The following is a 16,390-nucleotide window of genomic DNA, read 5'->3' on the forward strand; positions in this document are numbered from 1 at the left end:
GTCCAGTGCGTCTTATGGTCCGAAAAATACGGTACCTATTTACCGCGCCGGCAGAAGTATCAACGCCAGCCGCGGTCAGTAAGAAAGCCACTGCAAGGGGCAGCACCGGAGCTCCAGCGGCTCCGGTTCCAGTAGTTCCTAATGCCCCCGGGCCAATCCGCCTGCAACCCGCAGCGGCGGGTTCCTGGCTGGCATGAGGCCAGATCGGCCAGGAGGGGTTAGGCCGGAACTAACTACCAGCTAGCCCGCATCTGGCCTAAAGGCCGGAGTTTTCCGACTCCTGGTTTAGATTATGTGGGTTTATAGTCTAATATAAGCCCATCACACCCAGGTTTAAGATTATTGAGTCTACCTCTAGTTGAGAATTCTAATTGACTGGTGTGGGAAAATACACCTTAGCTTAAGGAATACTGTAACACATAAACAAATCTAAAAGCCTTTCCATAGGGTTTTAGCCAGTTGCTCCGCCCGGCTGCTGTGAATACCCCACCCACCTCTCCTTGGCAGCTCTCATCTTCTGCACGGATCTCAGTGAGGCTGCTCTGTGTCATCCGTTCAGAGGATTGCTGCTGCAATGAAAGGTGACCACAGAGTTCAGCCTTCATGTGAAGGGGACACAGGCAGCCCCACCCCCATCTCATAGCACAAGCTGGGATTTCTATTTAAAAAAAAAAAAAAAGAAATGTATCTACTGCTAGAGCTTTGTGAAGTCTGCATGTGGTTCAGCATCCTCACAGCTCTCTGTGTACCAACCTACATATCTCCTAAACTGTATGTCACAATGACCTGTAATTTTCAGGGTGTACAAAGGGACCCTCAAAGATACTAGTTACTACAATTTCAGCCCCCCAGCTTTAAAGAATTTCAAGATATGGGGGTCACAAATGTAAAAAGTTATGAAAATTGAACATGGGGGTTGCTGTTTCAGAGGAAAGTGCAACTAGGAGTCCTAAATTGAAAATGCAAATTGGGGACCCCGGAACCACTAACATAGCAAAGGAGCATTGGGGTGGGGCCCCTAAATATTTACCTACCTGTCACAAATCTATACCTATAAAACTACTGTCTGGTTCTCTTCTTTGAACCCCAATTTCCCTGAGGTGGGGGGTACAAAACTAAAAATATAGGTGCAAGTGGCGGGCACATTCTCCCCTTACAATCTTATTAGTACAGCATCATTAGAACATAAAACACTATGCCCATCAAAATGGGCTTACCTGCCCGGTTACACATTCCTGTCCTCTTAACTAACATTCCGAACTTCAATTGGTGAATGGGGGGTGTAAGAAACCAAAAATATAGGTGGGGAACATCTGTGACTAACATCCCCTAAAACTTCATTACTATGGCATCATTAGAAAATGAACTCTGCCCACTAAATTTTATTGAGGTTGAGGTACTGGAAGGTTACAGCCATGTAAAAAGGAATTGCATTTTGATGGACAGTTTTTTTTAATGTTGTAATGATGCCATGGTGATGAAAGGTGATAGCCACAAATGTCTCCGTTTTCCACCTATATTTTTGTTTCCCTGCACCTCTTAATTCTAGAGAAATTGGGGTTTGAGGTAAGATGCAGACAGATATGTGTAACAGAGCAGGCAGCAAACTTTGCTAGGCAGAGATTTATGTTCTCATAATGTAACTACATTTTAAAAAGGTTTAGCCACAAGTGTCCCCCACTTGCACCTACAGTTTCAGTTTCCTATGCCTCCACGTGTACCTTAAAAATTTCAAGTTAATACAACCAACGGTTTAGGAGATCTGAAGGTTTGACCACAGCCAGTTGTTAGGCTGCAGAATATCACATGCAGCTTTTACACACACATAGCGATCACACTGCACTGCCGATGACATTACACACTGCGGATAAACTTCACAGACAGTGTTTTTTAATAGAATATGGACAGTGATGAGAGGGGGTCACAGTCTGTCTTGTCCCCATCTGATATCACGTGCATGATGTTATTAAAGCATCTCCACATTTTAAACATTATATTAAAGGGTGACTTTCTCTGTTATGTAATGGAAAAATGTGCGTTTTTTTGTTTTTACACTTTTGTGGAGAGGACCTCTCCCCTTTAGTCTTTACTTCCATTTCGGTAAAGACCAAAGGGGAAATCCGCAGCCTCTTGGGATATTTGTGTCACATATTCTAAGAGGCTCTACACTGCTCCTTGTGTGCATGCACCTTCAGAGGCTTTCTTATAATGTAAAAAAAAGTTTACTTTAACTAAATATAGACACAGGAGCACATCTGAAGTTAGGCTGAATTCACATCGGAGTAAGGTTACATTTGTCCATTCCTCCCTCATGCCAGGAACCACTCTTGGTTACAAGGGAAGAGGAACTGTGGCTTCTGGATTAGGCAGTATGATACCACAGTAAGGTCATATCGCTCAGAGGAGTTTTTCCACTATGCTAATAAATCGGGCAGACTGCTGGTCTAATCTGGCTAAAGGGTTCAGAGTACCTCTACGCATACCAGCAATCAGAGACTCACAGAATACCGTGCATAGGTAACCAAGGGACATTGTACACAACCCAGGGTAGTAATTTATCTCAGGGTCAATCTTTCCTTAATCAATTGGTTCTCCCTCAGCTCACAGAGGAAGAATTGAGAGACTGGGCGTAAACTTTCCTTATTTACGAAAATACAATCAGGCATCCCTTCTATGCCGTGTTAAAGATTGGTGGCATTGAACATCATATTATACAGTGGTGAAAATTGAGTCATTGCTAGTACAACCCTGGTCTCTCCTGGGACTGTAAATAGGCCCTACGCCGCTATACCCCACAAAATATGTAATAATTTGCTTTTGCGGGATACCCTAATTTCTTGGCAGGAACCAAAAAAACTATATCAATGCCAGGTTGGAGTCACCACGGCTTACCAAATACGTACCACTCCCTGCTTCCCCCAGGGATCAATGTATAAAGCTTATGGCTTATGGGAGCAAGGAGGTATAAGATCATTAGGACATATACAACATGATGGTGATAATTTACTGCCATTTGACCTAGGGTTTGACGGTTATATATGCTCTCCCATCACACCACTTTTTATACTATTAACAGGTGAAATCTACTCTATTTGGTTTGCCCGGAGTACATCCTAATCTCGTGTTACCACTTTCAGTGACGCAAATTCTAGGTGCATCTTCCTCCAAACACTCGATTTCTCACATATATATTCTTTGATATTGGATAGTACTTCAGATACTACAGATAGAGTCCTTACTATCGTAAAATTGTAAAACTACAGTTAGTGAGCAATGGAGAGAATTACAATTTAGGATTATACACAGGGCGTACTATGCCTTCAATTTAAAAAACTAAATCCCATTCCAAAAAGGTTGACAGCCTGTCCTTAATGTACTTTTCCCATGGACCCCTTGGAACACGCGTTGTGGGCCTGTCCCTATATCTCTGCATTCTGGAGATCGGTCTTTGTGTTTATTGAAACAGTCACAGGCCACACTTACCAATTAATGCCATATTTAGCATTTTTTTTTCATGGGAATCATGCTCAAGTATCACCTACAGGCTCTGACAATCAGGTTTCTGTACCAAAATGTGAACACCATCGTCTTTTGGCGGCCAAAAAAGTATTCTGAGGAATTGCCCGGAATCACATCCTCCTACTATCACACAGCTTCTAAAATACCTTCAGTCACTTATGATAATTGATAGGACCGAGGCCATCCAACATTTAGATACTCACCCACAAAAGTTTTTGGGTACCTGGATGCCATCCATATCTAAAACACACGGTATCTCCTAGTCAATTACATGGCATAATTTACTTTTTTCGTTGCAAAGTTTGGTATGATCACAGGGCTTTAGGTGTACCTTAGTGAATGGTGAGTGACAAAATGTCAAGAAAGAAAAACACAAAAAGAGAAAAAAGAACAAACAAACAAACTTTGTATTGGATGCTTAGGTATACAAACACCGTCTTCAGTATGGTATTGCAATAGAAGCAAAGTGTGGGGTTTCTCCAGAGACCTAAATGTGGTTCCTTACCCCTCCCCTAGTTTTGTTACAATAAAAAGTAACTAAAAAAGAAAAATGTGGCAGATGGTGAAACTCTTTGTAGAGTTACATTGAGCGTACTGATATGTCTCCTTTAAGCTACGTACACACGTCAGATTTTTATCGCCCGATAATCGGCATCGGCCAATTATCGGGCGAAAATCTGCCGTGTGTACAGTCGGTGTCGTCCATCGTCCAGACGACCGACCTGCCGGATCCACGGACGATGGACGACAGCCGATCCTAATGAAACGGAAGGGGAGAGCGCGCAGCAGGGTGCCGCTCCGTCGCTCTCCCCCTCCCCTCTCCATAGAGCATGAACGGTGCTGTATGTACAGCACCGTTCATGCATCGTGCACTCCCTTGTCGTTGGAAAGGATCGTGAAAGATCCTTTCCAACGACAAAAATTGGAAGTGTGTACGCAGCTTTACTTTGCTGTATTTTGAAGATTGTACATTAATGTAACTTTTTGCACTTCTCTTAGTTTTGCACTGTTTACTTTATCTCACCTTTCTAATAAAAAATATGTTACAAAAAAAAAAACTAATATCACTACAAAAAAGTTAAGAATTTGTCCTAGGCACAAAAAGACTTTGAAAATCAGTTTTAAGCAACCAGACTTTGCTTTTCTTGGTGCAGAAACTTTGATCACCTTTTTGGTCTGCTGCAATTTCTTTTCAGACACTGTACATTAACATGCAAGAGGCTGAGTGCTCAGAGAGGCTGTCTGCGATTCTGAAATTAACTTTTCAACATGACCGTGATGCCGGAAAACAAATGGATTTAGCTTGGTCCTTTAGCTAGGGCATTAATTATAAGGCCATTCCCTATAATTCAATGAAAATACCTCTTTACAGTTTTTGAGCAACACTACAGGGGAAAATAAAACTCACTCAAATGTTTGAAAAATGAATAGATTACTGGGAAAACACTGTATTCATGCAAATGATAGGCTACTAGAAGAGTTATTGAAAGAATAAAACCCACAAGTTTGGGACCGTTAAGCTTTGTACACATGTCAGATTATTGTTGCCTGAAATTAACGTTTTTTAGCAATTCGCCCTGAATATTAATTTGCAGTGACAATCATCTGATGTCTATCTAACATATGCATGAAAGTTAAGTTCTGCTTTAAGATGCGTGCAGTACTTTGATAACAATAAAATGGGAGTGATTATGAATAACCTGAATGCCAAGAAATAATATCAGTGGTGAACATATCCAACGCATACATATAGGTAGAAAGATATGACAGTTTCTTTTTCAGAACTGACTTTCTGGTGTTTTTTTCTTACTCACTGGGTGGCGTCAACACATAGAATACTGGAATGGAATAAGTCTGAGTACCAAAAAATGTGCTTTTGGAACCAACACAGAGTGGTCATCTGCATAAAGGATTCGCTGACAAAAATAGGAGGCCCAGGTCTGTATAGGAAGTAACACTGAATCTGTGTGGATAATACATCTATTAATCTGACTTCCTGCAAACAAACAAATAAAAAGTTACAGCCCAATTCCATACATTATTTTCATTTTCTGGCGCCCACCTTTATTTACAAAAACATATTTTTTCCATGGGTCATTTGTTCACCAATTTGTTCATGTGACATCACAAGTTCTTTTCGCTCTGTAGTGGGCAGTCTGAAACGCCGCAGAAAACAGCACTCATGATGAAGCAGCTAAAAAGCCTAGATAGGCACACTCAGAGGATATATCCACAATGCATGGGACGCATAGAAAGTGGGCATGATCACACTGGATGTATTTCAACTAAAGAGGACTTTGATTCCTTCAGTATCCTTTTACCATAACCTAAAGCCCAAACTAACCCATAATTTAACAAAGCAAACCATTAAAGCAATGATGTTTATTAGTGAAAATATATTTACGGAATTACATTTTGAACAGACCTTCACCTTATCACATTGTATAGGTTTTCTTAGTTTTAGCTGTGCAACTATGAACACAGCCAGGACCTTTCACTTTATTTCCTATTAACAGATTGAGGTTCTACAATCGCTCACCACTTGCTGTGAATACTATATGTAAAGTTTTGCCTCGTGTTGATACATAGTTTTCATTGTAATGCAAGAATGCTGGGAAATGTTGTCTGGCATAAAATGATCTTTAGCTGTCACGTTCACACATATAATTGACACCCCCCCAACCCAAATAGCTAAATTCAGAGACGACCAAAAAGCTGTAGAGCAGTGTACAAGTATATATTGCCCATGAAACAGATATTCTGTTCACCACTTGGTTTCTTTACATTGTTTGAATCAACTTATTAGCCTGAATGCTAGACCACAGAATGTAAATAAATAAACAAATAATATATTCTACTTTATGAAGTGAATGGCTAAATATAAATGATGAGATATCCTCCCTTCTTCCAACACCCACTCAAACCCAAAGGGGCAGAACTTATCTGACTATGACCTTTGGCAACACTCATAGCAACTTGTGGACATGCAGCCAACCATTTAATTACAATTTCATTACTGACAAGAGAAGATTTTTTCAGGGAAACAAATTTGGAATTTATACGTTAAAAAGCATAATTCAGTGTGCCATGGGATCAGAATGTGACCAGGCCTTGAAAAATTTGCAATAAAGCACAATAAACCTGCATTACCTTCTGCTGGGGTGTCTCCATATTGTTTCAGCCATGTTGGAACATCATGCAGTGAAATATATTCTTTGATCAATTGGCGCCTCTGTTCTTGTGACATTTTCAACAGCCGCTCTACAAAACAAAGGAAACAATATTACTACAAATTATATCCTATGTATTCTAAGAAGCTATCCGAAGCATCAAACTTTCCTTACACAGAGGGTACAGAATCAAGGTAAATCTACATTAGTTGTTCAACATTGTTCGGTGCTGTGAGCTGAACAGTGACTCTACTTGAATAGTTTTTATGTGAGAAAAACCCCTGATTCTACTAAATGAAGAATATACAAATGCATGATCGTCTGTAAATATGTGCAAATATGTTGAATCGGTTGCAGTCCATATTCAAAGCCCTAAACATGACACAAAATGTAGCTGTTCATATGTTACTGCAGTGCCTAATTCAGCATCCTTAACATCATTGCTACAAAGTATTTCAGCAATGGTACTGCTAATCATATGGCTGCTACATATACATTGCCATTTAGTGGCTGAATAGGGAAAGCAAAGCCCACACAATAAAAGAGTGGAACAGGTATGCAGGCTTGCAGGGTATAATACAAAATTCTAAAAATAGGAGGAAAAAAATCTCTATCAAGTGAATCTCAAGTCAATCTCTCCAAATCATGCTGCCTATTTAAGAAGATATATTACCCAAATGAACCATGTAGGTTCCTTGCAAGTGCTATTTCAAGGTTTGGGGGAATGGTAACTAATGCTGCAAATGTACATGCACCAGATGTTTCCCTACTGTCCTCCTTGCAAATAAATTATCAATGGAGGTTAGACTTTGTATATCTGAACTGTGGTGATCAATATTTGCTGATGTGTCAGTGACCCCAGCACAGGGCAACAGGAGATGTATGCACCTCTAAAATGCATCTTAACTGGCTGCCATGCTGACATTTTGGCTTAAATACTTTATTGGGAACCTAACTTGTCTGCCTATTTTTTCTGGATAAGTGAAACAATATAGTGAAGACTGAAAATTAGCAGCCTCTGTGATCTACACAGAGAAGGTTTGCATTACATGATGTTTGGTCAGATTTAAAAGACACATATTATTTCAGGTTTTTAATTAATACATTAGTGTTTAAATGCAAACAGTGTAAGTACCAAAAACTTTTCTAGCAGCACAATGAGCCTATCATTTGCTGACAACATGCATATGTACATGAATAGGGGACAGGGACAGAGTGACACAGATGAGCTCATCTCTGTCCAGCCACAGGACTAGTGCAGGGGCAGGTTCAAAATGACCCGGGCTCATTAGAAGTGGATGGAATAATGATGGCCAGCACATTAGGGCTAGTGCCAAAAAAAAAAAAAACATGCATGGGAATCTCAGGATTGAAGTTAAATATTGCAAGAAAAGATGGTTTAGTTTGCTTATAGTTTAAAGGGCAATTTGTCTGTATCTTGTTAATTTTGACTGTAGTTCTGCTTCAAGGACACCCACATCCCAGTAACATGCTCTGTGAACAATGAATCAGCATAATCACACTCACATATAATGTAGTCAGAATTACCCCTAATTCAAAAATAACACTGGAATACAGGAGCCACCAAGCCTGTCATTCCTGAGAGCTTAGTCACAGAACAGCAGCAGACATGCAGGTACATTACAAAGCTACAGGCTGCTAAACCAAACACAAATGTCATATTCCAAAACACATCAAAAACAGGAGATCCCCTGACATTATTAATTTATCAACAGTAACAAGCACATTTACAGTATATGTGTGTGTGTTTTATATATATATATATATATATATATATATATATATACAAAAAACAATTTTTTTCCTAAGGTGTTTTTAGTTTAAAACGTGTTTCTTTATGCAGTCAAGGCATAATTTGTGGTTTTACTATCTATGGGAGAACTCCAGAGGTCACGACTACAACATTGGCTTCCTGTTATAAGAAATTTCCATGTGCCATGATTCTCTGCATTGTGTACCATGGATGTTGGTGTTTACACTTGTAGTCTAGGCCCTCTAATGTGGAATGCCATAGGATGGGCTACAAAGGAAAAAATTCTGCATGACGTACGCAGTAGCAGAGAAAAGTATTTTCCTTAAAACAGAACTGAGTTTCCACTGATCCATGATCAGGCAGGTCATTATTGCAGAAAGGGACAGATGATGTCCCTTCTCCTGCCTGATTGCTCCAGGTATCTGTCAAAAAAGCTGAGCTGAGTATGCACAACTCAGCTTTGGTTGTCAGGATTCCCGGCTTCTCCTGCGCATGCAGGGATCGCACAGGCGTGGGAGTTACGCCATCCCGGCCCAGCCAAACATAATGGCTGAAGATTGTCTCCAGGAAGAGAAGGAAGAAGATAGCGTTACCCTGCAACGTAACAGAGACAGATAAGTGTCATGGTTTAGTTCCACTTTACAGCTGAATTCCAGGGAAACGGCTAAATACAGGTTATGTACTTGGGAATTGTTTGAGCTTCCTAATGATTTGTAATATTGTCCAGGCAGGCAGAAGAACCAGGTGGGTGACCTTGATTTTCCTAGCTGTAATTAGGGAATACAGTCTGGTCACCTCCTTGCCCCCAGCTCATGACAGGACAGTAATCTCTTTGTAACTCTATAGTTACATACAGAATCAGCTTTTCTGACTGAGTGTTTTTTAAACATTTTAAATGTTCTATGATGATTTCAGCGACAATTTAAATATATTTACATGAGGTTATTTAAGGACATTGCTGGAGATGCATTCAGCAGATCTATAGTTAGTCTCCAGGATGTATGGTTTAGTTTTTGCTGTCTAAATACTTTATGGATGGCTGACTCCCATAAAGTGCTTGTGTTTAACCAAACTGGGTATATAAGTTATGCTGAGGGCCCTCCTTCACTAAGTCTGATAGTCAAACTGTGTTCCAAGGGGGCTAACAGATCCTGAGATATGAATGAAGCCCACAAAAAATGTTTTAGGCTTCATATAAGAATACATGTCCAATTTTTTTTTTGTTTAAAGTATTAAACAAAAATATTTTGTTTAAAGGAAAGTTTTTTCTTTTAAATTAAAGCTATTCCTATCTAGGTCCTATTAGTCCTACTAGACAACACACCTAGGCTGCTGACTTCCTTTTTAGGAAATACTATTTTAGCACTTTCCTACCCTCAGCCTTGGACTGGACAATGAATAAACATGGAAGAGCATTAGTATGCTTATAAAGTTTACCAGAATTCATCGTGCAGTGAATTTGCTAGACAATTAAAATACTGCACCCAATTTGAATTTTACATTACTAAGTTAGGAGGCTAATACCAAGACAGATTCATGTATATACTAACTAAGCATTTCAAATACATTTTTTAGGGCTAAACTCCAGTCTTACACAGCTGTACAGGCTCCTGGGGTCAGCGGGGGTCAGAGCTGTGGATCATCATGGAACCAGACCACTGTTTTTTGACTGCTGATATTAGATTTAGAAGCTGCAGCAAATCAGATGAAGCCTGCCTCATTTAATGGAGTAGGTCCAACCTCATCTAGTCCTTTCTACCTCAGTCTATCCCTGGCCAGTCCATTTATTGGATTTTTGTTCTTTCAATCATGAAGATACAACATCACATCTAGACATTACTTAGAAGCATACAGACTGGCTAGAACAGCAGTCTCCAACCGATGGTCCGCGGCTCTGGCCGATGCACCCAGAGCGGGGTCAGAAGAAGGACCCTGCAGGAGGGAAGCTGTGGCCAGAGCCGCATACCACATCCCCTGTACAGTTCCCAGGCTCGGGGAAGTGAGCAGGCTTTGTCCCTGGACACAACCCACCCACTTTCCCATCGCAGGCTCAGATCTGCTATGCAAGAATGGGTGGGATTATGTCATAATGACCTCACTCTGGGTGACACCCGGCTCCCTGCGCATGTGGGATCAGGAGCCAGTGATTTTAGTGGTCAGCGGGACCAAAAAGGTTGGCGACCACTGGCCTAGATCACCCATCAGGACTATGTGATAATGACAAAAGCCTTCCCAACAGCCGTCTCACTGCTTGCAAAAGGGCTCCTAAGATTAGTACTATGTACAATACAGCACCCTACCAATCCCTCGCCATCTGCCGGCCTTGGATAAAGGCACACAGAGATGCAGTGATGACATCTAAATAAACAAGGAAATATTTTATTTAAACATTTCATTGGAGTGTTGATAAAAGGGGGAGAAAGAAACAGGTAAGGTAAACAAATATAAATATTTTTTGAAAGTGAGTGTGTAGATGTTTTGTATAGATTGTATTATGGGCAAAACTAAAAAAAAGAAACAAAAAGAACAAACATTGTCAAAAATTGAAGTTACCATCTGCCAAAAAAAGTGAAATAGTTAAAACTCAAACTTACACATACATGTGAATCCGTCCCGTAACCTTTCTCTCTCTCCCTCTCTTCATATATGATATATATCACATCACAAATCCCCCCCACCCAAAAAAAAAATAGGTTACTCTTAATTTTTAGATAGTGGGTCAGTCATCCATTCAATCATTCCTTTATTGCCCTGGTTTGTAAGCTGCCCTGATTGTAAGCTGTAGCAAAGACTTTCTCCACGTTTTTATCATAGGGGAACCCTTCAACACACTTTCAATTCCACAGTTCACAGTACATTAGTGTGGTGGTCAGTGTAAAGAATGCATCCTACTTTGCTGGGCAGTGGGACGAATTTGACACTTACAGACAAAAAAGTAATGTGTGCCATTTTAACTGATTTGAGGGACACACACTCCCTATTGCTCAAGCAACCCTCAGCAAGCTCTGGAATAGCCCTAAGGTTCTATGGAACCTTGGTTCAGAAACACTGCTATATAACCACAAGAGTCCCAAGATCAAATATTGGCAAGAATACTATCTCCCTAGAGTTTCCTTCCACACCATAAAAACTCACTGATCAGCTATGTTTGGGACATGGCATTTTAAGCTCTCATGACAAGACCATTATGACGGTATATAAATTCATTATATTATTAACCTGACTGAATTTGGGATTTAGACAGAATGGAACAAAAAAATCTATCTACTTTACCACCTTGGGAGTAGTACCTCCCAAAAACAGAAGGTTTTTACATATCTTTTTTCAAATCTCAAAACTTTGAGATGAATTGGGCCAATTTTGTTTCAAATACCATTGCTGCATAATTAGAGTTTCTGGATACAGAGTTTGCCCAAGGACATAGCTATGCAATCTTCTCAGGTAAAGCAGACCCACCTCCACATTTTTTACTTTTTATAGAAGAGCAACCATGATGAAGGAAGAATCCAAGACAATGCAGGACCTAATCAAGGACAGCTCCAGAGAGATCTGCAGAAATAAAGGTGTGTGTGATTCTTTTTTAATTTTAACTTTAATTCCACTTTAAGAGCTAAACCTGCTATCTAAAAAAGAGAATGTCAAACTTCAATATTCCAACTTTACTTGAATGCTGTAAGCACATTCTCACTAATGCCTACTGAAAATGCTACCAATCTGGTTACAAAACCGTGACACTGTTTTTTTTCTGTTATTGATTGCAGGCTGTTTTGGAGTGCTAATATCTGTCTATCTTAGTCATGTTAGGTTTCTGCTCTGTTACTCAAATAATAAGCATAAAAGACTCATGAATAGGATCATGCGGATTATACTTAAGATGCAATAATGTCAACCCCATGAAAGAAAAAAAAACAATTAGAGATATGTTAGATAGGGAAGATTTTTTTGCACCTTAGCTCTTAAAGAGGGATAAAAGCATTGACCCAAGAAGTGAGCCGCTGAGTATAAACAATTATCTTTACCAAGACATATTTTTTATTCTGTTCTCGTTCCATAATGTAAAAAAGTAACCACTAAAGAATGATTCATCTTCATAATGACCAAAAGGATGGACAGACCTTGTGAGCTAGGTGTGAAGAAGACTCAAGGACTAAGGACTAAGTTACCTGACAGCTCTTCTATGTGTTGTGCTGTCAAATGAAGGGATCTTCCCCCAAAATATGATGATTGTCTAACACAGAGGTTCTCCAATTTTTTTTGGCCACTAGGCAAATTCAGGGGTAGGCAGGAGCTTACTGGGCCAGATTTTCCCCCGAGTCCCGCCCTAATGTCTCCTCCCCCCACCTGGAACGCCCCCTAAAGGGAAATCCCTCTCCTCTGTATGCATTGCCCCAGTGGCGGAAGTGTTAACGCCGGCCGTGGTAAATAGGATAGGGAGCCACAACACGGAGGCTCCGGTAAGTTTGTTCCAGCTCCGACGCGGGTTGCTGGCCGGGCTTGAACCGGAACAGCCATGGGGGCGTTAGGCCGGAACAATTTATAGGCTAGGCCGTATCTGGCCTAAAGGCTGGAGTTTGCCTACCTCTGGTCTAACAGTATGCACTGCAGTGCTAAAGACTGAAAAGGAAACCCACAGCCTGTGTAATCAGGGGCTTTCCTAAAAAAAAAAAATAAATGTAAAAAAAAAAAATTAAAACAAAGTGCTCGATATCACGCATGTGTGGTGGGAAATTGGAAGATGACAGGAAGAAAAGAAAAAAAAAAAAAGGAGAGTGCTTTTTAACAGTATTAAAAGTTCCGCTTTAACTTTCCACAGGTTTATTGGGTGTGATTTTTAGCCAAAATCACCACATTCTGTCTGTTCTTACATTTGTGTTACTTTGCAGTTTGTAGCAAGTTTCTCTTTAAAATTTTATATTGTTGGCAGTGCTGTGGCCATAATGAGAATTCTTTAAAAGGTAACATGCAGAAATATTTTTTTTTCTTTTGTAAAAGTAAGAGGACTGGCACCCCTACCATATTTCCATTGACATCTGAATCCCCTTTGAAGATAAGATAGCAGCATTTGCAACATATACTCAACTCTATTCCAACAACCCTCTACAACACCACTATATTCAGCTCCATGGAGCAAATACTGAGAGCCTATTCACTCCTTGTTCTGGTGTGTTGCTTTCAACACATTTTTATGTTCAATAACGTGTGTTGTATTACCGTATTTAACCAAATAGGCTGCCAACACATATAAATGTCCAGAAAATAATGCACGTTTTTAACTTTACCATGCTGGCACGTGAAATGGAGCGGGGCCCGCTACGCTATCTCCCCTTCACTTTCACTACGATTGTTCCTTGTTCGTGGATCTACCAGGACAGATCCATGAACGACGTACAATGAACGCTGTACACGTCAGATTCTTGTCCGATATCAGCCCTGAGGCGATTATTGGATAAAAATGATCTGACGTGTGTACGTAACCGTTGCGAAGGTACACTCATGCAATGGTTCTCGTGCGATAATTGCCTCAGGGCTGATACTGGATGGGAACCTTGCATGTGTACAGTGCTCTTCATTCATCGTCTGAACGTCCATCCTGGCAGATCCACGGACGATAGACGACGAACAATTATAAAGGAAGTGAAGAGAGCACAGCGGGGTGCCGCTCCGTCGTTCTCCCCCTCCTCTCTCCATAGAGCACAACGACGCTGTATGTACAGAACTTGTTCATGCATCGTGCAGTCATTTGTCATTGGAAAGGATCGTGAAAGATCCTTCCCAATGACAATTACTGGACGTGTGTACTTAGGCCTGCTTTCACAGTTAGTGGGTAAGTTTACAATTCAATGTGCATATTATCTGAAGACTAATGTTGAGTGGAGATTTTTAGATCACTAATTCTCATCCATTGGAACCCTCCAGGGGTTCCTTGAGCTTTGGCTGAATGACTGATGGTACCCATCTAGTTTTGGGTTGAAGGCCACTGGCAGGAGACAAATGATCATTTTCGCTGTCTGTCAGGATGGCATTTTGACCAACACTGTAAGCAATCATTTTTTTCACTGATCACCAATGTAAGGCATATTTTTCCTAATGACCCCTAAATAGTATTAGTAGTGGTCACTGGATACCTGAAAATGATTTAATGTGTTCCCCCGGAAGTAAAAATGATGAAAAAATCTGCATTAGATTAAAACAAAAACAAAACCTAGACCAATATGACCAAGGCATGAAATCTTATCCCTCATTGGCCCTAAAACAACCATTCAGTCCAAACGTCATGTATAAATCCAAGGTCACATGCTTCTACCTGAAATCACTTTCTTGCTCAAGAAAACATGTTGAGTTAACTATTTAGCATGACCAGTCGGTAAACAATAAGCAATGCGCAGGTAAAAATAACATTGCAAAGTTTTGCTAATGGTAAAGCGGATTGTTAAGTATTGATTATTGTCATTATTTTACAATACAGGGGCTGCCACCCACCTACAAATTCTTCCCACTCAGCTTTAAAAAATGTCCTGGGTTGAACACTGCATACATATACATACACACATATAAACATTTAAACACATATACACACACACACACACATATAAATATATATATTTATATATATATATATAGACACACACACATATACATACTTACACATGCACACATATACACACACACAGCCATACACATGGTATTCAGATCTAGCTAATAGGTTGGTGTAACGAGCATGCTGTAGTAATTGGTGTAGATGTAGACAAATGTATAACGAGTGCTGAATGGTCAGCGACACACACTCACAGACACACATATACACATCATCTATGCCCAGCAGCTTCATGGTACAAGCTGACATATTGTGATTGTCTGCACACAATGGCCACATGTTAGGAAATGACTATGAAGCCTCTGGATAATGAGATTGTCATAATGTGATTGTTGTCATCCCATCTTACTGCATATGTCAATACTTAAAGGGGGGGGGGGGGTTGTCTCTAAACAGAAGAAAAACTTGTCAGCTGCATGTTAACCTCCTCTCATCCAGCATTCATTGCATGTATAGTTAGTAGTATAAATAAAATAAACAAGCCGCCCCCCAGTTAGCCCCCATTCTCCCCAACATGGTTTGTGGTGCTTATGGCCCATGAAAGAACTGCCTTATCCTAACAACCAATCAGAGGTGTTGTTTCATTTCCAAAAATGACATTAAAAGTTTGTGTGCAGTAACCCATAGGGATCTCATTTTTCTCAATGATACTTCTGTGCTATGGGCTTTCTGCACCTTAATGCCTATAGCAACCGGGTATAGAAATGAAAGGAGCAATCCTATTGGTTGCTAGGGACAACAAAGAGACTTTGGACCACTTTTTCAGGGCCCTGCACATGGGCGCTTGTTAGACTACAGCAAGCTGGTACAAGGAAGGGCATGCTGGGACTTTTAGTTCCTCCCCAGCCATACAATAGCTGCTCCCCCCACCCCCTTTTACCCCAATGAAGTGATAGCAGGTGTAATGGTAAGGAGGGGGGAGAGGTATGGAGGCTGACAGAGAGGGAGGGGGGACATGTCTCCATCATAACAAGAAGCTGGTAGCTACCTTTCTCTTCTTCCCATGGCCTTTTCTTCTTGTTGCTGTTGGGCATGCTGTTGGTGGTGTTGTTGGTTTTTGTCTGTAAGTTCCCCAGGCTAGCAGCAAATTGTGTTTGTGAACTCGGGGGAGAAAAGACACAATAGAGGAGATATGAGGTGGTGGTGGTAACTATCACAACACCCTGATAAGGAACAAAAGCCCCTGATGTGATTTGTGTCAGGGATGAGGCGCAGGAGGATCCCCACAGCAGCAACCACACAACAGGCAAGAGATTCTCCTCAGTTCTGACCACCTCCTCCGCCTGTCAAACAGGTCACACCTCCCACTACCCCCAGCACGCCCCGCACACT

At 40.7% G+C, this 16,390-nt stretch overlaps 1 protein-coding gene across 5 annotated transcripts in view; it reads right to left on the reverse strand.

Annotated features, from left to right (window-relative positions):
• Positions 1-16,363, reverse strand: part of MACROD2 (mono-ADP ribosylhydrolase 2) — a 1,216,811-nt gene extending 1,200,448 nt beyond the window's left edge. For 2 of the 5 annotated variants that reach the window (XM_072409609.1, XM_072409608.1), the window contains exons 1-2: positions 16,047-16,362; positions 6,670-6,780 (exon numbers count right to left, since the gene is read on the reverse strand). In XM_072409609.1, coding sequence (XP_072265710.1) covers positions 6,670-6,780; positions 16,047-16,092 — 157 coding nt within the window. In that variant the 5' untranslated portion in view covers positions 16,093-16,362. Of the gene's footprint in view, positions 1-6,669; positions 6,781-16,046 lie in introns of all 5 variants that reach the window. The other 3 variants (XM_072409610.1, XM_072409607.1, XM_072409606.1) reach the window with 3 other exon arrangements.
• Between the last annotated feature and the right edge of the window lie 27 nt (positions 16,364-16,390).

Source organism: Pyxicephalus adspersus, chromosome 4 (genome assembly GCF_032062135.1).
Source record: "Pyxicephalus adspersus chromosome 4, UCB_Pads_2.0, whole genome shotgun sequence".
Lineage (NCBI taxonomy): Eukaryota > Metazoa > Chordata > Amphibia > Anura > Pyxicephalidae > Pyxicephalus > Pyxicephalus adspersus.